This window comes from Clinocottus analis, unplaced genomic scaffold (genome assembly GCF_023055335.1).
Source record: "Clinocottus analis isolate CAN_PGR_092001 unplaced genomic scaffold, fCliAna1.0.p SCAF_22, whole genome shotgun sequence".
NCBI lineage: Eukaryota > Metazoa > Chordata > Actinopteri > Perciformes > Cottidae > Clinocottus > Clinocottus analis.
The window spans coordinates 6,523,909-6,549,517 of record NW_027175954.1 but is presented as its reverse complement, the minus strand read 5'-3'; the positions used below and the strand labels follow the sequence as shown (position 1 = coordinate 6,549,517).

The following is a 25,609-nucleotide window of genomic DNA, read 5'->3' as shown; positions in this document are numbered from 1 at the left end:
CTACACTCAAGAGTAGCATACGATTTAACTAGTCAGGTAAAGAACAAGTGTCTTCTTCAGTACAGCACTTAAGTAAATAAGTGTACTTAATAACTTGTCACAACTGAATGTGTAAGCCGTCGGTTACCTTCAGTCGTAAAAAAGTACTTTACGCTGTCAGGTAACTGCGCACCCGCTCGACGGCGTCGCTGCCTATTCTGGTTGTCGTATAAATTACAATTGAATATTATTATTATTTATAATTCATATGATTGTATGAGAGATGTACAGTTATTGACACGACAGATTGACCAATGACAGCACGCCTCTCAAACTTTCGGAGAAGCAACACGTGTGGCCGCTCCTGATTGGCTGAGAGCCACACCAGCTGAGTAACATGTAGACTGCAGCTGCCGCTGTTGCTTCCTCAAGACTCAAAATCGGTCTCCGTTTCTGCTGCTGCTCAGGTCAGTGCAAACATTTCCCCACCTTCTTCCTCAAATAGTTCCGCACACATTTGCGTTTACTAGTAGATTCATATGTTATTTACGGATGTTTGTTGAAATGTGGTGCTTTTACAAGTCCGTGGGGGGAGAGAAAAAAAATCCGCGCTTCGCTTATTGTTGCCCTAAAATAGATCAAGCCACGTTTTGGATCTTCTCTATACATCATATCTTCATATCCGTTTGTTTCATAATGCAGACGTCGACAGCCCGTTCATGTAATATCATGTATTTAATCCAAACAATGTGTGTATTTTATTCAGTCAGTCTGTCTGTACCGCTGAGATATTCCGTGTGTGTCTGAAGGTGATCGTTTGAAACGACAACAGATATGGACACATAGTAGTTGATCAGACGCCGTCTGAGAAATGATACTTTGTTCGAAAACTTTTGTTTGTTTAATTAATCTCGGCCTCGTCTACTTTGTGTGGAACCATACACATGGACGACATCGTGCATGAAATATGATCACATCGAGGGTTGAAGAGGATCAACGTGCCCATGATCAAACGCATGTCGTTGCATGTGTTGCCATATGTGTTTCTGACCTTGTAAACTCGTACCACTCCTCCTGAGAACTCTTTCTGGACTGAGTCTGAAAAGCACACCGAGGAGAAGACTTGAGAGCCTATCGGTGGTTTTTCAGGTTTTGGGCCACTCCCAGTTTTCTTTCAGCCATATTTTTGTTATTGGCAAACTTGTTTAAGTTGTATAATCATCCCATTGACAGATAACGTCTGGAATACCTCCTTTAGGCAAGGTTTCGTTATCACTCTGAGGTAATTGTTGTAGAATGTTACATTCAATTTTCCATTCAGGAACTTTCAAATAGGTTTTCCGTAATACCAGTATGCTGGGTTTGTTCATGTGAACACACCTCTAAGGATTTGTAACCATGATGTACAAAGTTAGGATGTGTTTGAATTTAAATCAACATGGCAAATTGTTTTAAACTTCACTGCGTAAGTTAGAGACGGATGTTCTTAAGATCCCTGGTAGTGTCTCTTTCTGTTATTTACTCTCCACGTAAAGTCAACAGAAATTCTCCAACTGTCAGTCACAGATAAATGTCGGATCCGTCTTGTGTTGTAAACAGGTTTTGTGTGCCCCAACATGCTTTAATATGAAGTGTTGGATGTGGAAGCAGATCCTTGAACAGGAATCTGTGGAATGTAGCCTGTGTTTGTCAACGTCTTTTCTTTTTAAACAGCATTTTCTAAACACTAGGTAATGCTGTTTTGGCCTTTCAGTCACATGAGCAGTTCCACTACAGACATGCGATGATCCAAAAGTGACTTTGCACACTCAATCATGTGTTATTTGCCTTTGACTACAGGAGGGGCTTTCATTACTGCAAACAGAGAGGGACACTATGTCGATTAGTGATTCAGGAGCTGACTGCCACGCTGTGGTCACTCTGATTTGGTAATTTGAGAATACCACTATCAGCCTGTTTTGGGTTGATCTAGCATGCAAATGACTGAGGCGTTTGGTGTTGACACAACAATCAATAGCTCTGATGTAAGACCAGAAGGCAGGAATTAGAAAAGTCACCCCAACCAAGCGGCAACCTCCGATGCGGAAAAACATAACCAACACGGAAGTGACAAAACTTTGGTTCCTCAAATAAAGAGCGAGTCACTCTTCAGCGACCCCCGTGTTAACATGCCCAACTTCACGACAGAATAAAACAAACCTGTTTTAAAGCTTGGATTCACAGTAAATCATTCAAACAAAAAACACTTTTGGTCTCTATCGCTAATATGCCTGTGCATGAGAACCGTAAAGATTGTCATATAACTCGCCAATATAAATTGTATTAACGCCTAACGCATGACATCATTGAGGGGGTGGCTGCTTTAGGGCTGTTCACAAACATATGGCTGACTTCACAGAGATGTATTCCAACATATTTCTAGACAGTCTATGACCCAATCGTTATCTTGAATATCATAAGCTAGTAAAGTAAATTCAAAAGAATCATGTGAGAGCGTCATAATGAGTATCCGGATTAACAAACCAACCTCAAATTATCATGCCTCTGCATGGAGCGTTAAGAGAAGAATGATTCACTGTGAAGGCTGTTTCTCCTAAAATATTGTTCCAAGAAACTTGGAAAATATCAGCCAGTTAGAAGAAATCCTCACTTGTTGGGAAATTAAGAGGTAGACGTTCATCCCAGAGCCCAATGAAGCAACGCTGGCTTCATGTCGTGAAACATTTTGTATATTTGAGCTCATGGTGTCGACAGTGTAGTTCAGCTTCACGTTACGCCTGTAAAGTCTGTTCAAGTAACTTTTCATCTGGCATTACCACTGAAAGAAATGTCAGCAGACCCACAGAATACCAGGCAACTATTTTGATTGTATTTTAAGCAAAATTGCCAAACATGTATGTTTCATGATTGATGGTAAACTTCATATGTGAGAGTTTTGGACAGTTGGTCGGACAAATTAGACGTCTTGCTTCATCTGAGCTGCGGTTATTTATTTTTTTTATTCGAATAAACGATAATTAATCAAGAAAGCAATCATCAGATTTGTGTGTTATAAATAATTTTTGCAGGTTAGTTTAAGCAATACCTTAAATATATGTGGATAAACTATAAGTTATACAATGTGCTGTAGCTTTTCATTTGTACTCAAAGTCACTCAAACTGACCTCAGTGGAAGAGCAAAGCTCTGGAAGGTACCCTGCTCAGCTTCAACCTTTAACTGCTTTAAAGAGTGGGTCCCGACTCTTCACACGAACAAGGAAGTGATGCATACGCCTGCTGATTGACAGTTAGTTGTTAGTGACACGTTTAGAGGTACTCGCAGAGTGCAGTGTACAGAGTTCAGTGTACAGTGTACAGGACTGCTAGCTTGTAGCTTGTAAACATGAATGTGCCCTTTTAAAAAAAATAAAAAAATTTAAATCTGCCTTGCAAATATTCAATCAGGAATAAAACACATCCAAGAGATTTGAAGCTTAAGGTAGCATGAGTCTCTCAACATAAAAATCTGACCTTCTTTCTATTTGATTTGCTGTCCAGATTGACTCGTGCACAATGATTTCAAAACGCCAACACGTTTTTTTTGACCTACAGTGTAGAGGTCATTTGTCCTGATGCTGTGTTGGTAGCCGTTGACGGGCGTGTGTGACCTTTGTTCCAGTTCACAAATCCCATCCTCCGCCCTCCCTCTCTCCTACATTTCTCCACTGTGAGAACATGTGACTGGGAGTATGCGATTTCACCAGGGAGGTCGAGACCTGCAGTCTTGAGCGTGGTGACTGGAGAGTCTAGACGTGAGTCTGTTGGAAGGATGAAGCAGATGAAAGATGTCAAATTAGCTTGAGCAAACATCCAGTAGCCACGCAGTCAAAAATATATGCAACGCGAGCGAGGTTGTCTTTTCCAGTTCAAACGTTTCCAGTTTTCAGGTAGTGTAAAAAAAAAAAAAAATCAGTTGTCCAGGAGCCTTCGAACACTGTATACCTGTAAACCTTTGTAAGTGGTTTTACAGAGAAATATACAGACTTATCCTTTCATTTGGATTATTTCCCTCAAGGTGTGCTCATGAAGACCTTTATATCCCAAAAGGAAAGTTTTTATTTTTTTTATCTGGTGCGCATGATAAAAAAGTAATTAATGAGCTCGACTGAAGCAGCTCCGGCATAAAGATCCAATAAATCAGAAGCACATGAATGTCTTATGACAACATTTTCTGTTTTTTAGAACGCTAATCAATAGTGAAACATTGTCTGTGGTAATGTCCTGAACACATTTGGTTTCAGGTTTAAGAAATTGACTTGTCCTTCATTTATTTACAGATGTCCATGATATCGAGGTTGCAACCATTTATTCATTTTGTGATTCTTTAACCTGCTATCATAATCTATTGCCATCTTAATCTGCAAAAAGGACCTAGTTTCTCATTAATCAGATCATTTTTACTGCGGACAAAATTATTTGTTTTACAAGACACTTCACTTTAACAACATGTCTTTTATCACATGTCTGTGTATACTTATGTGTCTGTTTCATCTTGGTCACAAAAGACACGTCTTACTCTAACATGGGACGTTAAAACATCAAAAAGCATATTGTTTCAATTAAAGTCTTGTCCAGTCTGTGTCTAAATAGAACATAATAGAGCCTACATCGGCTAGAAAAAACGATATTTACTGATTTTTAAAATGGTTTAGTAAAGTTTTATTTAATGCTCAGGCTGAAACAAAGTGCAAAGTATCATCCATCCATTATTTATACCTGCTGATCCTCTGTAGCCTATATTGCAAATTGCAAAAATACGTAATTTCCAAACATCTAACACAAATATGGATGATCCTTACAAATAACTCTCCTCTCCTAAATTACTGTTGCTACGCCTGTCAAGCTTTCCTTTTGCATCTCATAGTTTACAAGATTTACCACTTGAAATGATCAGTAATGTTTAATACAATAGGTCCTTGTACTACAAGAAAAAGCAGTGTTTCTTTTTTATACAGCAATTTTAGATTTTGCCGTAAAATGACAAGTCTGTCTGATTTTAAACACTTGTAGCTTTGTAAGTCAATAAGATCACATTAGCTCAGGGAGGTGGTTCGAAATACTAGCTGACTCATCAACAATGAAAGTTGTTTTTCAAATAGATGCTCGAGAGATCGCTACTAGTATGACACGCTCAGACTTCAGCTAAAGGTACCAGGCAAAAAGTCAGCATCCTCACCTGTTGATTCATGTTGCAGACGTGTAGCTATGACGAGCTCCTCACCTTGGAAGTAACTAATAGAGGTTGTACACTCGTTCGCCGGATATGCTCACATAATACATTTCTCACATTTGTGCATGTGTGTTCTTGGTTTTGGAAGGGCCAGACTACGCACGACTACACAAATGTGTGCAGTTATTCATGTCACTGCTGAGAGAAAGCTGCTTCTGCGATTTTTTTTTTCCTGAGAAGTCAAAATGGGATTAATTTTGTTTAAAGGCTCCACGTGTTAAATCCTCCAGTGTTAGGGTTGTAATAATGAGCTTAAGTCATCAACACCGAAGCTGATTAGTTTATTTTTCGTCTGTCTGTCCACATCCCACGAAGAGGAACTTGCACATTTTTGAGGAAATCAAGTGTGACTGACCAACCATGTGCTTTTTCTTTTTGTAACTTCCTGGCTGTGGTTTCAAAACTACAGCTGTACTCTCAAGCTTGATCTGTTATGTGTCAAATGCACCAGCTGCCCTCTCCCCCTCTTTTTTTTTCCAATGTCTTGTGTGTGTGCGCCTGAGTGTGGGGTGACCCACGAGCTGACTCTGCTATTGGCTTGTCATCTTCCCAGTCCAAGTATGGAGAGCAGAGGTGGAGGGACAGAGGGAGGGAGAGAGGAGGGGAGGGGGTTTGTTGCGTTACCTTTTGACTTTAACAACTCTTTCTCAAGAATGCGATCAATGGCATATGTCTGCTGTTGGTCATCAGACAGAGAGACACGTGCAATTACTGTTTTGAAAAAAAAAAAAAAGAATAAATGAATTTGTTCTAAGACCAAATAATGTCTTAGTGCTGAAAAGATCAATTGATTAAATGTTTCAAAGAAATTTCAAACGAAACAAGTGAGAACTAAAAGCTTCACACTCTCAGGTTGCGGCTTTACACATCGCAGGATTTTATGCTTTTAATCTCACAATAAAACGCCTTTTCTGTTTTAGACTCGTGTTCAGATAAAATGAGACATTTTAAGACGTCACTTTGGCCTCCGCATTGTTGGGATTGAATTTTTTTCAAAAAGTTAGGAGATGATGATAGCGGCAGCTTTCAAGTTTTAATCATATCAAACAGAAAAACAAATGTTTATGTTAATCAAGCTGCTAGTAACCAAATTGTAGTTTGATAAATACATTTTTAATGACCTATTTGATTTTAGTTGGGGCGGGCAATATGACAATTTAGCATCAATATGATGAAATATTTTGATTTGTCAGGAATGTAAGGAGCAGGAGTAACCAAAAACAGACACTATTTTCTTGTTATTGTATTTGCAAAACTCAGGTAATATCTAGAAAAGTGTCTGTATTGCTGTATATATGGATCTCATGACATACAAGATACATGACATGATTTAGCACGGGATGGTGTCCATACTACGCTACCACCATGTTTCAGCATTGTACTATTACACACACTACTGTTACTATTACAAAGTAGTGTTGCTACACTACAACACTACTTTGCTTATAACTTAACTCAGGTCTGCTTCTTTTGATTCTGTTTGACAACTTCAGAGGGAAAAGCTCCCAATGTTCACATTTAAGTCTCAGTTAAAAATGCAAGAAACAAAGATGTAAGATTGTCTCTCAACTGTAGTTAATTAACACAAAATGATTCATCCTAGACTCAAATGAATCCGCTCAGGTTTGTGTGTATTAGGGTTAGTACTCACTAACTCTGGGATATCAGTATTTAAAAAAAAGAGAAGAAAATGTGTCAATATATCTATGATGTGGAATACAAATACCTTCTTGTCATAAGCGTGTGATTCTTTGTTCGACAAGTTTCACCTGTTTTGCCGCTCGGCAACACAAGAATTGCACACACTGTGTCCAGATAATGTATGATAAGACATCGGTCATTTAATCTTAAGTAAACATGACTGAAAATGTTTCAGTCACTCGGATCGGCAATCAGATTAGTTTGAATTCTGATTGAATCTGTGGCCGCCATTACCTTTTTAAACTGATTTTGCACACCTGACAACCACTTGCACTCTTTTACAAGTTGTGTTTTCACAAGGACAAAAAGATCAAACTGGGTTTCAATGAACCTGCTGCCTGAATATTGCTCCAGTGAGTGAGTGAGTGGGTAGTGTTGCCTCATGTGTCTGTGTTTCTATTTGAGAGGGGCGTGTTTCTGCTATTCATAGTTGTGAGAACCTAATAGAGGTCTATTGGAGGTCAGTGTGAGTCCTTCTAATAGCAACTGCTGCAGCGACGGGCCGGTCAGATAGTTGTACCGCTCCGCCTTTGGACACTGTCTGTACCAATCTTCATATACACATACTTTGGGACTGTGAGTATAGAGATTTATTGTGTCTTCATTTGTCAATAATCGGTACTAAAGCTTTTGAAAGTTAAGTTAGCAGCATCTGATGTGCTGTCACAGACGGTGTTATCATCACACCTGTAAGACTCACTGCGGTGTAGCATTTGTTAGGTTTCCTATTGACATTGCTATTATATATCTATTTATTATTATTTGTAATATAATATACCTAATGATAGACAAATACACCTGAATGGCTTGAATGAATCTTGTCAGTGCTTTTTGTTTTGATTTATGAATATATACACTAAAGAGATCATCATTAATCTCTTTTGGTCTTTGAGTACATTCAACAATTTACTGCATTTAAATTGTTATTAAGTCAAGTAAAGAAAAGTAGCGTACCTACAATACTCTGTCCCAGTTGGCAATGGTCCCAGTTGTTATGAGCTCTGTGGTAATAATAGAAGTAGGTGAGAAGTCAATTGTTACCTATACTGTATGTGGCGCTTGTTCATTCACCCACAGTGCTGTTGCCATCTCATCTAGAGGTCAAATGAGTTGAACATAGTGCACATAAAGCGACATTACATATTGATATTTATGTAATTTCATCTTCAGATGTGATATTCAAAAAATACCGGTTAGATGGGTCATATTAGAAGTTATGTTTAAATTAGTTTTTCCTGCCAAAGTCTAAACGGCATCTACATTAACCTAATTACTTAATTTCTCTTAAAATGAGATGAAACGGAGACATATAGTCAGTTAATTGTGCTTTCAGCCCTGTGAGTTCATCTCTCAAACATCCTGAAATCCTCACTCCTCCTCAGAGTAGCGTTCATTGTACAGCGTCTGTGGTCGGGTCCACAGAGGCTTGTGATCTGAAGATGTGTGCGGCGTCATATTTCCTGCCTGTGTCTTTGTTTCAAAAGCTTTTGAATGGGACAGCACATCTTCCTTTTTGTATGCATTGTTTGTGGAAGTAAGAGCAGCAGCAAACATGAATGTACTTTCAGCAGCATATTTCTGTTCGAAGTTTCTTTAAAAAAATAATCTTCATCTTTTGGTTTTGGGAATTTTAGAACTAAAGATAGCTCAAAGAAAAAGGTCCCTTTCTCTTTGAAGGACTGACAACAAATTAACACTAGTATTTCATTTTGTGCTCTGAATAACTCCCATTTCTGATCATCTTTGTTTTACATATCTAATGAAGACCTCAACATGGTAAAATATGAGGTAAAATTAGATTTTCCTAAAAAAGGAAAATAAAGTGTATCAAATGTAACATTAGGAAGAACGAGAGCATGAATGGCATGTTAAGATCTTGAAAGCAAAGGTTTCTGCAGTCTGAAGGGCCTAATAAAACAGAACTTTCAAATCTGAAGATTTACCACACCATATAATTGAAAAAGGACAAATAATCAATAACACTAAGTGGTGCATCATCACTGAATCCCAGGACTGAACGTCACTGCTGCTTTATCGTCCTTCCTGTAAGATCCGCTGTATCCTTGAAGCTTTATTTTGGTTCCATACTGTATGTTTCTGTTATTAGTACGTGATCATGCCAAATGTGTATTCATACCAGTTCTGTATTGTGTTTATTTTTGCATACTGTCAATTGCTTTACAGTGACGAGAAGAAATTAAAGTGTAAAATACGAAATATCTACAAAACAATGTGACTTTGGATCACTTCTTGACATGTGGATATAATTAAGTAACGTTTTGAAGGTTGAGGCAGCTGTTAATGTTTGACACCTGGATGGTAATAGTTTAGAAAAAGGTGACGCACAATTTAATAACCCATCACAAAAAATTTCTCCTTGGAGATTAATAAAGTACTTTTCATTCATTCATTCATCACAATATCTTAGATCCCAAGTAAAAGAGAAGTTGTTAAATAAAATGGTTGCATTGTTCAAAGAGCAGTCTGAAATATGTCAAGACAAGGAAAAACAGTATTGTCACATTTTTAGAACCTCGAACGAGAAGTTTGGGGATTTCTTTTGTTTGAAGTGGACGATTATCAAAAATGATTTATTTTCTGTCAATCGCTATCAAATTAAATGATCTTTCGTTGTTTTCTATACGTTTTTACCTTTCAAAATATCGATTAAAAACAAACTTTAGTCATGATCTATGGCAGTAACAATGACAAAAATGTTACTGTAAAAATAAATAAATAAATAACAGAAATTCATTCATTTGACACCCAACAGAAGAAAACGATTGCTTTACATGTAGTGTCGTCAGAGCAGCATGTATTTGTGACCACGATGACACAGATACATTGCCTTTAACTCTGAATGGAACTATTATTCTTGTGTGCGAGCGGGCTCTGATGTTTCTGGGTGACGGTCTAAAACAAGAGAGCCATTGATTAAAAAAAGATCAAATTCTTCCGCCTGCTGTGTCACTGCATCCTGAAAGAACCGCATTGTTGACAATTTCTTTTTGAAAGGGGAAACATTTGAAACTGTTTTCTTGAATCTCACATTAACATTCTGTGATTACGCTCATCATGGATGATGAATCAGTTGTTTTAAAAATAAAACATATTTTGGAAACACATGTCAGAGCTTAACTGGCACCGACGCACGCAAAAGCTTTCCTAATGTGGTCTGTGTTTTATTCAGTTAATCCTTAACATACGATAAGTACAGCCACAATCTAATATACTTAACACAAAGACTGATAGGTGTAGGTGGAAGCATAACACTTATATACTCCGATCCTAAATTATTAAATCAGATAAACAATTTGATATAAACATGTAATTCTGTCTCTTTCTCTGCAGAACAGTCATGCAGGCTCAGGAGGTGCTGAGACAGCTTCGGTTTCCCGAGCTGGAGGATGTTCGGCAGTACATGCGCGCCTTGCCCACCAATGCGCTCATGGGGATGGGTGCTTTCGCCGCCATCACCACATACTGGTTCGCCACCCGGCCGAAAGCCCTCCAACCGCCCTGTGACCTCGGGCTGCAGTCGGTGGAAATGCCAGTAAGTCATCTCTTTTCTGTTCCTCTGGTCATATCAAATGTCTCGAAACAAATGAATGTGATGTGGATCCTATCCTACAACACAAACGCTGATATAACTGTCCATCCACTGGCTTGTAATCCTGTGAGTCGGATGGATCCGACTACTGGAAGGAGACCAGTCACCAGACCTCATTCAGGAACGATAATGGGATTCTTCCTGAAACTTTGAATCCAGCCAAAGTTCTTTTAATTACGAGCTTCGACATCCTCACCCCACTTCAAGTGCTAAAAAGTTAATTCTAGACTAGTTGGCTGTGCTGGTGAAGTGGACTTCATTGATGAATCTTTTTGGTTGATGTTTAACTCACTTTTCTTTGAACTACTTCTGTAGTTCATGGGCTGTTGACTGATCATCTAACTTCCATATGCAGACCAGATGGGAACCTTTCTATAATAACTTATTAACATTAACGTACACTGAATTGTGTATTAGAAAGGGCGTGTTTATTCATGCTTTTTTTTTGTTAAAGTGCACATGGCATGCACCGGATAGTGTCGTCCCACTGTTCACTGTCATTTCACATTTCAGCTCAAACTACAACTGCTGCGTTGTGTCCTTTTGCAGGATCCATGTCTGTGTTGTTACCAAAATATCACAAAGCGCCAGGTCATGCCGAGTGCAGGTGTAACACAAAATAGATTTGTGCTCTTGTCTAGTGACATGTAATGTGTCCTGAGGTGCAGGTGTCAAAGGTTCGGCGGTGCTGCTCTTAACATTTTTGTATTGTTCCTCGCAGGGTGGAGAACGTGCAAGAAGGTCAGTACTGAACAACAGCGATGAGCACATGACGCACTACTACAGCGACGGACGCACAATGTACGAGGTGTTCCAACGGGGGCTCCGAGTATCAAGTGAGTGCAACACTCGCATCCCTAACACATGAGCTAAATCTTCTGATGAATGTAGATACAAGTGAGTATTTTCTTCTGCAGATGACGGACCGTGTCTAGGATCAAGGAAGCCAAACCAGCCGTACGAGTGGCAGTCATATAGTGAGGTGAGACGTGGACCACAGACACGGAAGTCTAATGTTTGACTTTTCCACAAGACACAACAGTCTCTAAAATAGACTTTTTTGTTTTGTTTTTGAACAGGTGATTGACAGAGCGGAGAACCTCGGCTCTGCCCTCCTTCACAAAGGACACTCTTCGACAGGAGACAAGTTTATTGGCATCTTTTCCCAGAACAGGCCGGAGGTACGACAAATGACATCATCTTATGCTATTATGTTTCTTTAAGCAAAGATATATTATCTGAGTCTGTTCATTCACTGTGTACACCAGCCTTTATTTCACCATCTTCTAATTTTGCCATCATGTATTGGATAGATCTATATTACCGCTGCATGAGAGTGATGACCTGAGTAGTGTCCACTTTTATGTGTTGGTTTCACCATTTTGATGCGCTACATATGACCTGGTTCCACACCTTCTCACATCTCTAATTACATGCATTTACAATAATTCGTGATTATGGCTTGACACAAAAACAAAAGGTAACTCAATGTCCAGCTTTTATCTGCGTATTTGGAAGTGTTTTGGTCAAACTTTTATAGAGGCATTCCCAGCACGCCTCAAAGTATTTTTACCAATCAAACAGGTATTGAATCTGAACCATGACACCAACATTTCTTTGAGTAATTTAAATTAGCTATACGGTCTAAAAGCAGACTGCTTGGATTCATTTATGAATAAACTCAACTCACAGAAGCTATCTTTTTTTTTTTCTACTCGTAATATTGATCTATTTGATGTGTTTCTTTGTCCCTTAGTGGACCATTTCAGAGCTGGCCTGTTACACGTACTCCATGGTGGCTGTTCCATTGTATGACACACTTGGCACCGAAGCCATCGGCTACATTATCCACAGAGGTACACACACACGTTCACCTTCAAACGCTACACACACCACCTGCAGCTCTATCTCTGCGCTCGAGATCAAGGACACTGATACTGACACAAACTAAGTGGTTAATCTGGTGACGTCTGTTTTCCAGCTGCCATCTCAACGGTGATCTGTGATATCCCCGAAAAGGCTCTGATGATTATGGACTGTGTCAGTGAAAAAAGGCAAACGGTGAAGACGATTGTGCTCATGGAGCCGTTTGACAGCGAGCTGGTGACGCGCGGGCAAGAGTGTGGCATAGATATTCTGAGTTTGAAAGACTTTGAGGTGAGAATAGCAATTGAACCTTCTTAATGTACATTATTAAAGCATCTATCTACTGAACACCAGCCATCAGTAAATGTTCAGGAAAATAATCTATGCCTCCTGTTGTTGCCATTTGAGTCACACTGTCATGTTCTGGTTATAACTAAATAGAAATTAGGCCCCGAGGCGCTGTGTGTTTGTGTCATGATTGTTATCAGCTGTTCCTACAGACACGCCATATCTCATGCTATGAACTTTAAAATTTGTTCCAGGCCTTGGGCCAAGCCAACCTCCAGAAACCTGTGGTGAGTGACTTGATTACATGACAAAAAAAAGCTGTTCCTTCCCACTACATTACGACAATCGGAGCACTTTGATAATTTAGTTGTAATCAGCAGGAAGATGGTTTGGCACTCTACTAAAATATAATTTTGCATATTTCAAATGCAATAGCAATGAAAGCTGCAAAGGCTTAAGTGTTTATCTCTGACCTGATTACAGCCCCCTCAACCTGAGGACCTCGCACTTGTCTGCTTTACATCCGGTACCACAGGTAATTACACAACTTGTTGACAAATCTTTTTGGAAATGTCCTTTTTTTTCTCCTCATATTTAATCACGATAACCATTTTGCTTTCAGGAAATCCAAAAGGTGCAATGCTTACTCATGGAAATGTAATCTCCAACACTGCAGCTTTCATTAGAATGACAGAGGTAAACAAACGCACAAACTACACTTGGAATCATTTAAGTATTGCATCTGAAAATAAAGGGCATTGTCTAATGTATGTTTTAGATTTGAAGTCCTCTTGCTTTAAAGGGTGATGCTTCTGGCTTTCTTAATTCTAAAATACTCTTTTTCATAATTTCCACTGGTCTTCCGCTTACTTTTTTTTAAATTATGGTTTTTAGTCACAGCCTGAAAGTAAGACTGCAAACATTACTCAAAGCTGAAAAAACTACCTAAGCCTCCTCTGCACGCATACAAATCATTTAATCTATGTTTGTGCTTGTAGTTAGTATTCCCCTAAAAAGCCCTTAGAACTGAATATCAAAGGTTAGGCAGTAGTCGTTGGAATAAAGACACAAATACTTCCATTATCAAAGAAACTAAATGTGAGGAGCATATAAATAATGCAGCAATTTACACAGTACATTTAGTTTACTACCATTATCTTGGAAAGCATGAGACACAATGTCATCATAATTTATTATCTGCTGGACGCATGTAAGAAGTGCTGCGACTGGCATTCTCCCCCTTTTTTTTTTTTTTTTTACAGCTTTGACTGCACAGCTCCGCCCTAACATCTGAAACCAAACCTACATCCTTGCATTCATAAGATTTGTAAAAGAATCAGCTTTTTGAAAGTCCTTGCTAAAAATTCAAAATCCCTATCTGACTCAGGTTAACCCTTTGACCCATTTTATTATTTCTTGTTCGTCTCGCCTCTGTTCATCTGTTCCTTCCTCGTTTCTCCTCCTCCACTCCATCCCCCTTGTGTACGGTGTTGTCCAGGGCGTCCTGAATCCCTCCCCTAAGGATGTGCATATCTCCTTTCTCCCTTTGGCCCACATGTTTGAGAGGGTGGTGGAGGTACAGTTCACCATGCTTGGCCTGCATATGCATGTGTTTTGTTTTGTGTGTCTTCCGCAGGTACACTGCATGCTGACCCTCCATGATATTCATGTATCCTACCTCCCTCTAGCTCACATGTTTGAGAGAGTTGTACAGGTATGTGCTGGAGTTGATTTCCTTCTGACGTGGCGCACAATGCAAAGATACGTGTGGTTTAAAGGTTTAATAGAAAAGCATGTTTATTATCCTCAAACTCAAGTTTGTTGGTTAACTTCATGGCCCCCTAAGTTGTTTTGAGGAATTTGGGATGAATGGATTTCCTCAACATCCTTGACCTGCAAAGTAACCTAATAGCCTGACCAGTAACAGCTTCTGGAAAATGCTGCAGTGGGTTTAAATAAGGCACACTGGATATTTAGGGAAATAATCACAACAACACTGCTCCCTTGTGGTTAAATTGTCGCACTGAATCAACTTGCAACATTGAGCAATAGGCACTACTCTCATCATCAGGGTGTCATCCTCATCCATGGGGCTCGAATCGGCTATTTCCAAGGCGACATTCGACTTTTGATGGATGATTTGAAAACGCTGCAGCCAACAGTTTTCCCCGTGGTCCCACGTCTCCTCAACCGCATGTTTGATAAGGTCAGTTTGTGTAATGTTACTAATGATGGTATTCAAAAGTCATATTCAAGAGAAGAGCCAGCTGTAATCTCTCCCTTCTCCTTTTGTTTTAATTAGTATTTAATTAATTGACTTTTTTAATTTACTCAAGTCCGATTTCTCTGGTCTGCTGCCTTGTTTTATGTCTGATGGAAAATGTGGTGATTTAAAGTAAAGCTTGTCTCAATTAATCTCAGGTATTTAGTCAAGCCAACACGCCGCTGAAAAGATGGCTGCTCGACTTTGCCTTCAGTAGAAAGGAGGCGGAGCTTAAAGGTGGCATCGTCAGACAGGACAGCATGTGGGACACACTCATCTTCAAAAAAGTGCAGGTAAACAGGTTCAACTGAAGTTTACTTTGTCCTCTTAATTTGAAAAAAATAAATAAGAAGCCTGATATTACAAAGATATCAAGCATAGTTAGCTTTAAATTATGTTTGGGCCGCTGTTAAAAGGTACATGAACGGAAAAATAAATACCCATTTTTGTACATTTCATAGTCTTTGATTTTGTACGAATGGTCTAAAAAGCACCGATCACAGGACAAGTTCCTGACTTACTAATTGAGTCACCGGCAGGTTTTATGATCTATGATAAACAATGTTCTTACTGTATGTTTCACACTTTACAGGCGAGCCTGGGCGGTCGCGTCCGGCTCATCATCACAGGGGCAGCGCCGGTGGCTCCAACCATCCTGACGTTTCTACGAGCCGCACTGGGCTGCCAGGTGAGCCACGTCCACGTGTTTACACTTGTATATTGTTTGGTAATGTTTGCGTGAATGTTACTAAAAACATGTTCTGTACTCCACAGTTTTATGAAGGCTACGGCCAGACCGAATGTACAGCTGGATGCTCCATGTCGATGCCAGGGGACTGGTCGGCAGGTAAAGACATAAGTCCGTTTTCATGTAATACGGAATATAAGTGATATTTACACAGTTCTGTCTGTGAACCATGAAACTGAACCGTGACTGTTTTGTGTCTGTAGGTCACGTTGGGCCTCCTCTGCCCTGCAACGCCATCAAACTGTTGGATGTGGCGGAAATGAACTACCTGTCAGCCAATGGAGAAGGAGAGGTGAAGAGAGCTTTTTTATGAGCAATTAACAACAAAGTTGCACGGAGAAATGTATTTATTCACTGTATTTATTCTTCTTAACGGCCAGTATTACCTTGATCTATAATAATGATTATAAAATAACGATTCCAAAAACCAACATTGAAACTATACTACTTGATCCTAGAATAGTATGTCATACCTATGTTACAAGGTCAAAATATTGTATGCCAAAAAATGTCATTTGAAAAGCCAAATTAGAGCATGTGATAAAAAGAAAGAAAAAACGTAATAAAAAAGTTGGTCATGTTATAAAATAAGTTCTTGTATAGTATTAATTAAAAACGTATTTCAAAATGTATTTTAGTCAATTGTACAATTTAATAAAATGCATTGTAAATGACTTTTGAAAGATTGTTTTGATGGACAAAAATCATAAAAAATGTCACAATGTAGCATTTATACAAATATATCTGAAAATTCAAACTTTTAGATAAATGTGATTTTCATCATTATTGTCCCCTTCAGGTGTGCGTCAAAGGACCAAATGTATTCCAGGGATACCTGAAAGATCCAGAGAGAACTGCAGAGGCAATCGACAAGGATGGGTGGCTGCACACAGGAGACATTGGGAAATGGCTTCCTGTAAGTGAAACATGCTGACGGAGCGCTATCCATCTATGATGTGGTACAGCTGGTGGCATCAGTTGCAACCATCATTTCAGTTTGTTTCTCTCTTGCTTTGCTGCAGAGTGGCACTCTAAAGATCATTGATAGAAAGAAGCACATTTTCAAGCTGGCACAAGGAGAATACATTGCCCCAGAGAAAATAGAAACAGCGTATAGTCTCAGTGATCCAGTGGCGCAGGTGTTTGTTCACGGAGAAAGCTTAAAGGTAAGTAATTATTGTGAAACTTGTGTAGCGCTATATATATATATAATATTGTTATAATGCACAATACAGTTCCTAGTATGGTGCAATTTGTGTGGCATTTATCTTTCTTTTATGCGTGTTACATTTGTTCAGGCGTGCCTGGTGGGGATAGTGGTGCCTGATCCAGACTTTTTGCCTATTTGGATCAAGAAACAAGGGATTGAAGGCTCCTACTCTGAACTCTGCCAAAACGAGGTGAGAGTAACTCCTACCTGCAGCCTAAACACACCGTCGCACAAGCTACGTGTGTTAACTTCTTCTCCGACTGCTTTTAGGATGTGAAGAATGCCATTCTGGAGGACATACTGAGGTTGGGCAAAGATGCAGGACTCAAGTCTTTTGAGCAGGTGATTGTTGCTTTTTTTTGGAGAGTTTGATCGTAAAATGAATGTTTTTGGGGTTTGGACGGTTGGTTTGAAAATAAAGCAATGCCCATAACTTTGTACTTTAATAAAAAAAAAAAAATTATCAGCAGATTAATTGATAGACATAACATTTTTAAACTACTTTTATTTTTGCTTTTACTTTGTTATTCAATTTGCGTCTGCTCTTTTTTCCTCTACAGGTACGAGATATTGCGTTGCATACGGAGCTGTTCTCTATCCAGAACGGCCTGCTGACACCCACCCTGAAGGCCAAGAGGACAGAGCTTCGGAGCTACTTTAAAGAGCAAATTGATGAACTCTATGCCAAAATCAAGATGTAAACTGTGATCAAGGCCTACTGTCAGAAAGGTAACGATCAGTTAAAGCACACGACCAGGACCATTGTCATCAATTTGTTTCGTCAGTGACAATCTGAGCTAATGAGTCTCATTTGGAAGTATGTATTGTCCCTGCTTCTTCTAGTAGCTGTACCGTTGAGGCTCCCTGCTATCACTGGCACATTAGTTCATGTTTCTGGTCCAATTTACCGAAGAGTTGGGGTTTGAAAACAAAGTGGAAATCTGACCTGCTCATGCCGTAAACTGCCATTAAATCTGACTGCTTCATGGTCAGAAAGATGAAAACATTTATGACAGTTTTTTTTTTAATCTTGGGAGCCGCAGCAAAAGAAATTCTATAAACATGCTTTTACAACAGTGACTTATATTGACTATTTATCTACCAGTCTATTTGATGTGTTGGTCTATCTATTTAAGTTGGTATATAATATAATCAAACCTGTAAATAGTGTATCTGCTAAAAAAAAAAAGATCTATTCGTTTGCAGAGTGTTGTGCCTGATGCTCTGTCATTGTAATTCCCTGCATTCCTACTAAGGACTGATACACCGTTTTAGTGCACAATTTAGGTAATGGCCTATCGGGAATCATACTGCTTGATGGACTTTGTGCCTTTTTCTATTTTCTTCACACTCCACGAGGAAAAAAAAAACGTTACAAAAACTGTACATTCAGTTCCTCCTTTTTAGATTTTGAAACCACGGGTTGCAGGTTAAAGCTGCACACCATCATTTGTAGAATGCACATCAGTTTTAAGCGGTAAATGTTTGTAACACTGGTATCACTGTTGAATTCCATGTCCTTGACCACATTTCACTTTCATAAATTTTCTTGTGTGATACAGGGCAGCATTTCAGTTGTTTCACAAAAGGTTTTGTTTTGAATTCAAACGGTTTGACTGAATTATGATCTCTACACATTTATTCACTATAAGGCCTCTTTGTCGTTTCAAGCCATATTATTCTTTTTGGTCTTTTTTTTTTATGACGATGTTGAAAAGGGTAAAGGTGCAGTTTTGTGCTGAAGTTAAAAGTACAGTTTATTTATTTCTCAGCTGTACCAAATAAATACTTCCTTAAAAAACTGGTGTTTAGTTGTTTTTTTTATATACTTGGGAAAAACATTTGTGCTGCTAATTTACTTTATACTATTTAACTAACCTGTTCAGAGTATTTGTTATTACACACTATATACTATGACCTTTCATGAAATTCTAAGGACATGCTTTACTGGTTTTGCCATGACATAATGAAAAATTTCTTTTTTTAACTTCAACATACTGTTGAGTGACATTTTAACTAGTATTCCTTCTATATGATATGACCTTTGAGACATTTGTGAAAATATACAATTGTGTCACACTATGAATGTTTTAATTATGTACTATACTACACTGAGTCAGTCATGGAAAGTCCAAAGCATTCATTAGTTTATTTTAAATATTCAACAGCCAATCATTTGAGGGTTTTTCTTAACTAAACTTTTTAAATGACAAATGTCATCCTGAAATGCCAATAAATAAATAAAATGCCACAAATGTTCACTTTTCTAAAATAATGAGAATATATATTCCTTTAAATACCAACATTAGAACCTGTAACTTGTTTTTAATTGTCTTTATTGCAGTCAAAGGCATTAACAGAAACATCTCATCTGATGATGGATATAATTACAGTGTTTGAGCAAAGCATCACTAAAGTGTAATGATTGAAAAGCAGCAGGCATTTAACAATTCTAACACGGCAGAATTGTAGCTGGTTGGAACATGAGCTAAGAGTATGTCCTGCCAGCAGACTGCTCCACCTCTTAACACTGCGCCTTGGACCGTTACTGTAAAATAAAACCTGATCTGTACATCCAGATGTGATGATGGGGTCTAACCTGCAGCCAAAGCAGTGGAATTTCCTCTGATTCCATTGTCGGCAAAATGTGTTTTCCTATCTCTTCTGCAAGACACGGATGCTTTACAAGCTATTACAAGCACCTTTGCGTGCTCTGCCTGGTTGTCAGCCGTTCCTGCTCTCACTGATGGATTGTGGAGCTCCTCTCATGGCCGTGTAGTTGCTCCACTATCACTTCAACTTGCTTGTGTGATGAAACTCACCCTTCACTTGGAGTCAAAATCTGCCATACATTTGAGCAGGAGCTGATCAGAGATATCCTCTTTGTTTTGTTCAAAGTCGTCCATGCTCTCCAAGTAGTCCTGGTCGTCTCCCCACACGTCAGCCGTTGCCTCCTCTGGACACACTGTGCCCTCTGGTGCCTGGCTGAGTTCAATGTTGCCTGCATCATCCATTAAGTAAGCCTGGTCTTCCTCATCCTATAAGTGAACAGAAGACATGGTCATAAATGCACCACGTCTTTGAGCTTTAAAAGAAGACAAACATGATTTCCTGGTACTTTAAGCACAGTCAGGATGTTCAGGTAGAGCAAACTAACCAGTTTCATGATGTAGCTGATGCAGATTTCCTGTGGCAGTGGGTAACCTGTAACATTAGAAATGTTTCTCTCACACAGGTTGCATTGCCACCATCGAGCACTCCCCATAAACACATGATGTAGCCGTTATTTGTTTTAAATATAAGTAGTCAATATGGTAGCTCTTAACGTCAGAACTTACTTGAGGACCTAAAGTTCCTACATTCAGGATCGTGACACTTCTGATACCACACTTCCTCTTTGAGGTCCACAACAATCCTGCAGAGGAGAAGGTGACCAAATCAGAAGGGAAGTGGAGCTCACTTTACACACAAACTTGAATAAAACATGAAACGTACATACATGATGTTGTTGCTGCTATGAAACCGTTTAACGTTTTCACACCAGCGGTATTTTGCGATGTCGTAAACAAGTAGTTGGTCAACAGCAAAGTAGTTCCATCGTCTGATGCCTGTAAAAGTAAAAACATATCGGACATTGTCTCAGCATAGCGCACTCTGACATAGAACGTTTAACAAATACACAAACATTGGAACTCACCGAATTTTCATTGCAACTTACTGCACGCTATCGAGGTGCCGAGTAATAATAGTAACAAAAGCATTTAAATACATCCACATGCATTATATTAGTCTATAACTTGCCATATTTACATAGAAGTGATGCAGTAGGAAACTGGTTAATGTTGTTCTCTGAAGGATAACAGGTGGAACGCATGGGCAGAAATGCAATCTGAGAAACCACCAGCTATTGTCTGACATTGACTTTGATTGGTTTGAAAAAAGCTTGTAAAGTGGTGATAAACAATCCAATCCTGCAGGTTATTTTGCATCTCAAGTTGCGAATCGGATGTAAAAAACAAGCGGCGCATAGACGGAAGTCTTTTGCAGGAATATCTGCTGGCTACACCGGAAACTCAGAAATATAGTCCTTTTGCCCTCAAAGACGTATCAGTCATCAGACCAACAGCCCAAAGGTTCAGAGATTTTATTTGCTACAAAGCATCACACGTGTTGTAATATGAAATATTTCAATAATTAATAACTTCAGCTATTTTGTTCAGCAAAAATGGCAAACAATTTGTTCCAGTTAATAAAATATACATTTTTTTGGTGTTGCATAAACTGGTTTAAGGAAATTGTTACACGCATTTTCACTGTTTTCTGTCAATTTATAGACCAAGCAATTATTTGACTGATCAACAAGACGTGCAATGTTTTGAAAGTAAAGCATCTTTTGCAAAAGCATATGCCCAAACACTTACTCCCATGGACACCATCCTTTGTAATCACACTTAACACAAAGTTGTCCACTTCTTGGTGAGGGGACAACAGGCCGCCAGGAAGTGAACCTGCCAGTGATGGATGAGAAAATAAAAAAACATTTATGTGGAAAAATCTCAAGGTAAAATATTGATACTGTGAGTAATTATATAAAACACTGTGAATGCATTCAGTTCAGTGTCACCTGGATATGTGGCTGATCCCTGCTGGCACTGAGGCCTCAAGGTTTTGGATTCCTTTGTTTCTGGCACGTCTGATGTGAGAATTCTTTGACCTGTGAAACTAATGAGACACAGAAATAGACTCTAATGTTGTGGTTTGATGACAATAATATATATATATATATATATATATATATATATATATATATATATATATATATATATATATATATATATATATATATATATATATATATATATATATATATTTATTTTTTTTAAACCAAGTAAAAAAGTGTTGTACCTTATATTACAGACTAGGGAAGCCAAGAACACACTTTCCTCCTCAGAAATTCCTTTCTCGGGTTTGTTAATAAACTTGTTGTCATCTGCCACCGTGAACGCAGAGTTCTTTCCCACTTTTGATGACTTGTAAAGGCGGAAATTTCTGTTCTTGGTATAAACACCTGTTGTTGTTTTTTTTTAAATTATGAGAAATTATTGTATAATTGTTTACTGTCAATGTTTACACAAAATATGCATTACAGCAGCACTGAATACATCAAGAGAAACATTTTACCTAAGTTAGTGTGTGATATAACAAAAGTTTTCCTTACCAAGGTCAACAAAGAGACAGTCTTGGCCATCTTTGTTTTTCACCTGGAGGAACTTGAGGTCTGCCGCTTCCTGCTTGCGCCTCTTGGCCTGTGGACTTTCAGCCATCTCATCCGCCTTTGCTGGCATCCCCTCAGAGCCGGCATGGGCTCTGCTGTCAGTACACGATTAAGTCAAATTACACAAAGGAGATGGCAGCAAAGACATTTAAATATGTATTTTTACATGTCTGAAAAACAAACCGTGTTTCACTGTTTTCTGCCACTGAATTCGTCACAAAACCCAGGCCACTTTTGGGTGTGCTCAGGACTGGCTGGAGAATTGCATGGATAAACCTGCCTGAAAAAAGAAAAACAAGATAGAATATATAAACTAACTGAAAACCATTTAAATAATTGTGTTGCTTCCATAAAACAATTGACCAACCCATATGTATGTTGTCTTTGAAAGCTGCATTTTGGAGATTAAAGATGAGATGTCGACTGAACTTCTCTTCCGTGCTCGAGTCAAGATTGAGGATATTTCTTGCAGAACACTCAATCCCATAAACTTCCATTAGCTTGTCACAAACATACTGCCAAGGCACAAAATATGGAGAGATACATATCATACAGCTGTATTTCATACATGTTGAGGTAAAAAGTAACAAGATAAGACACATGCACGCACAAAAATCTAATTAATGCCCTAGAACATGGGTGTCCAAACGACGGCCAACGGACCAATTGCAGCCTGTGGTGTATTTTTTTTAATTGCCGCATAATGAAATATGGCCCACGCATGAAACTTGCGCTTGACTATACTGTACTTCTGAGTTTTAACACTAGGTGGAGTTACAGTATTGAACATGGCAGCTTCTCCACAAAATAAGAGCAATCAAAGAAAGGTTTTGCCACAGATGACCAAACATTGCAGAATCTAGGAAACTTAAGACAGTGTAGACAATTTTAGACATTGTGGTCAAATGAATATTTTTTATAGAAGTCAAAGGGAATTGTGTCTGTTTAATTTGCAATGAAACCGTTGCAGTGATGAAGGAGTATAATGTACAACGACACTATGAAACCAGACATCAGACCTGCACGTACACTGGTGCCGAGCGAGAACAGAAAGTTGAGCAAATGGCAGCGAGCCTGCTAACTTAACGACAGTATTTTTTTCATGTTAAACAAAACACAAGAAAAAGCCACAATCTCCAGCTGCGAGGTCGCTCAACTTATTGTCCGCCACGGAAAAACCTTTCTCAGATGGTGACTTCATGAAACAGTGCCTCACTAAAGTTGCACAATGTACCCGGGAAAAATTAAATATGCCTAAAAAAAGCCCTTGTTAGTATCTTGCAGCTTCAAATAGAAGAATAGAAGTGAAAGATAAACATGAAATTGTTGGACTTTATTCTTTTTTTTTATAACTGTATAATATAACAGTATCTTTATTTTTACTTACTTTACTGAATGAGTGTCAAGTGGATTATTTTATAACACATTATTTGGCTTTAGAATTGTTGAATTAAACAGTGAAGCAGCTTGCTTCACATGCAGATAACAATTGTTATCTGCATGTGAAGCAAGCTGTTCGTTAAAACAAAATAGTTTGAACAGAATACAGCACGATATATTGTAAATACAGATGTCAAACGTTCCCTACCTGGATAAGTAAAGACACCATTGTTGTACCATCAGCTCCGTTGTTGGAGGGCTTGTGGAACTCCAAGTCAAAGTAAAGCTTACACACAGCGCCTTCTGGTATCACCTCATAGCAGTGCATCAAGGACTGTGTGTAAGTCCTGAAACAAATCAAGTGACAAATCACTGTTGATGCACATCATCGCATTGTAACCATTTCACAATGTATATGTACCTGTAGTAATGCCACAGCTCACTGTAACTGGTAACCAGGAAGATCCTTTGACCCAGGGATGTCTTTTCTTTTTCAAGTGCAAAAACATGCACAGCCTATGGAAATGCAAGGCACCGCAGTCAGCTTTCTCACCTTCACACACATACATGTAATGTGCAGTCTGATGAGCTAGTCCAGCATTAGAAAAGTCATGTGTTACTACTGCACCTCTTTGCAGCTCTGAGCGAAGCTGATCGCCATGCACTGACGAGGAAAGAGCTTCCAGACGGAGGACGGCTGGCACGGCCAAAGCCGAGGTTTGTAGTGCGTGGCCAGCGGTTTCTGCTGGAACGACTGAGCAAGCTGCTCAACCTTCTTTAGTCGATCTCCCCACTTACTCATCTTATCAAACACCGATGTTTTATGTCATTTTTTTATTGCACCCAAACAGTGACTTGCTCAAGGAAACTTCAACAGATGGGAAGTTGGAAGTATTGTCGTCCTATCGTCCTTCAACCTTAAAGAAATGGCATTAGCGTCACAGAGAGAGGTGTTATTCTTATTAAGCCTTCTGAGAAGACAAAATAATATGAACACCTGTTAGTATAACATAAAACAATCCACAATTCACCAGCCTCACAATTTACATGCTTCAAAATGATCATTCAGATAAAACCTAACAAAACAAAACAAAATTAACAGTTATCATGATAGGCCTACTGCTAGGCTATTTTTGTTTATTGCAAGAAGAAGTATTTAGATCCTCCACTGAAGTAAAAGTATTAAACACAATTAAATACATGCAAAGTTATGCAGGTAAAAGTACACAAGTATTAGCAGATTATTATGTAACTCTATCATCAATTAAAAGCAGACATGCCTGTGTCAGTAGATGTCATTTATCATCGCTGTATTTCTGTCGTCATGCATTGACTTGTTTTATATTCCCAGTAGATTTTAAATATGTCATCTGCAAGCTAGTATATAACTATGCATGTGAACTAATAAAGTAAAAGGCAAAGATAGCAGATTTCCTATTGTAAAGAGCTGTAGAGGTCACGTCAACGTTTGCAGAATAACATTTAACTCATAGTCCAATGGTCATTTGAATGGGTTTAGTTAACATACTATTCATTATATTGCGTTGTCACGTAACGTGATATGCTTCTTCCACCGGTGTAAACTAACGTTAACCTAATAAATAGGAATGAACAGTTAATTCAGAGCTAATCAAAGCAGTAACCCTAACACTGACTTAGTTAAGCTAGCTTTACGTATTAACCTCCAAGTGTATGTATGAGTACATTCGTCATAACTCACCGTGAGTTAGTCCAGGCGCTACGTTACCGCTGTGTTTATGGTTTGTGCTTATATGAATAACCCAGCCATTCAGTCCCGACACTTTCTCAGTTAAAACTGGTTTCTACAGCAAATATTAACAAGTTGTTTCAGCTCCAGAGTCGTTTTCTTTTTGGCGCGCCCTGGACCGGAAACAGCGCTAATTCCGGTTTCCGGTAATAAAACTGTGTCGTGCCTGACAAATTATAAAACATGTTTTACTGTAAATTACTGTCAGTTATTAAATATATGTGTAGCCTTGTGATACATAATAGTAGTTAT

At 38.7% G+C, this 25,609-nt stretch overlaps 2 protein-coding genes across 6 annotated transcripts; one reads left to right on the top strand and one right to left on the bottom strand.

Annotated features, from left to right (window-relative positions):
• Positions 1 to 394: 394 nt before the first annotated feature.
• acsl1a (acyl-CoA synthetase long chain family member 1a) lies at positions 395 to 18,711 on the top strand. 4 transcript variants are annotated; one of them, XM_068588759.1, is made up of 21 exons: positions 395 to 446; positions 10,301 to 10,502; positions 11,281 to 11,395; positions 11,477 to 11,541; positions 11,639 to 11,740; positions 12,316 to 12,415; positions 12,541 to 12,716; positions 12,968 to 13,000; positions 13,197 to 13,248; positions 13,336 to 13,409; positions 14,350 to 14,427; positions 14,785 to 14,919; positions 15,135 to 15,269; positions 15,569 to 15,664; positions 15,751 to 15,823; positions 15,928 to 16,016; positions 16,524 to 16,640; positions 16,747 to 16,890; positions 17,023 to 17,124; positions 17,205 to 17,276; positions 17,495 to 18,711. In XM_068588759.1, exons 2-21 carry the CDS (start codon positions 10,308 to 10,310, stop codon positions 17,633 to 17,635), a joined length of 2,094 nt encoding a protein of 697 aa, XP_068444860.1. In that variant the 5' UTR covers positions 395 to 446; positions 10,301 to 10,307; the 3' UTR covers positions 17,636 to 18,711. The 4 variants fall into 4 exon arrangements, with proteins under 4 accessions (XP_068444860.1, XP_068444858.1, XP_068444861.1 ...); XM_068588757.1 differs by lacking the exon at positions 14,350 to 14,427 and adding an exon at positions 14,212 to 14,289; XM_068588758.1 differs by lacking the exons at positions 395 to 446; positions 14,350 to 14,427 and adding exons at positions 7,445 to 7,525; positions 14,212 to 14,289.
• A 542-nt stretch (positions 18,712 to 19,253) lies between these two features.
• On the bottom strand, positions 19,254 to 25,458 carry primpol (primase and polymerase (DNA-directed)). Of its 2 annotated transcripts, none has more exons than XM_068588988.1 (14): positions 25,310 to 25,458; positions 24,218 to 24,506; positions 24,011 to 24,105; positions 23,798 to 23,936; positions 22,577 to 22,724; positions 22,393 to 22,489; positions 22,153 to 22,304; positions 21,840 to 22,002; positions 21,559 to 21,656; positions 21,356 to 21,442; positions 20,434 to 20,542; positions 20,273 to 20,349; positions 20,092 to 20,138; positions 19,254 to 19,972 (listed from the first exon to the last, which is right to left on the bottom strand). In XM_068588988.1, the coding sequence occupies exons 2-14, from the start codon at positions 24,389 to 24,391 to the stop codon at positions 19,760 to 19,762; spliced, it is 1,599 nt and encodes a 532-aa protein (XP_068445089.1). In that variant the 5' UTR covers positions 24,392 to 24,506; positions 25,310 to 25,458; the 3' UTR covers positions 19,254 to 19,759. The 2 variants fall into 2 exon arrangements, 1 of the variants encoding a protein (XP_068445089.1); XR_011078184.1 differs by having other exon boundaries at positions 19,883 to 19,972; positions 20,430 to 20,542.
• Positions 25,459 to 25,609: the final 151 nt, after the last annotated feature.

Bases quoted from the DNA above. Each gene is read 5' to 3' on its own strand.
- acsl1a (XM_068588759.1), top strand. From the start codon at position 10,308: ATGCAGGCTCAGGAGGTGCTGAGACAGCTTCGGTTTCCCGAGCTGGAG. The intron at 13,001-13,196 runs GTGAGTGACTTG...ACCTGATTACAG, and splicing joins CCAACCTCCAGAAACCTGTG to CCCCCTCAACCTGAGGACCT. The intron at 15,665-15,750 runs GTGAGCCACGTC...TGTACTCCACAG, and splicing joins GAGCCGCACTGGGCTGCCAG to TTTTATGAAGGCTACGGCCA.
- primpol (XM_068588988.1), bottom strand. From the start codon at position 24,391: ATGAGTAAGTGGGGAGATCGACTAAAGAAGGTTGAGCAGCTTGCTCAG. The intron at 24,106-24,217 runs GTGCAGTAGTAA...GCATTTCCATAG, and splicing joins TCGCTCAGAGCTGCAAAGAG to GCTGTGCATGTTTTTGCACT. The intron at 22,725-23,797 runs GTAGGGAACGTT...GTGCCTTGGCAG, and splicing joins TGGTGTCTTTACTTATCCAG to TATGTTTGTGACAAGCTAAT.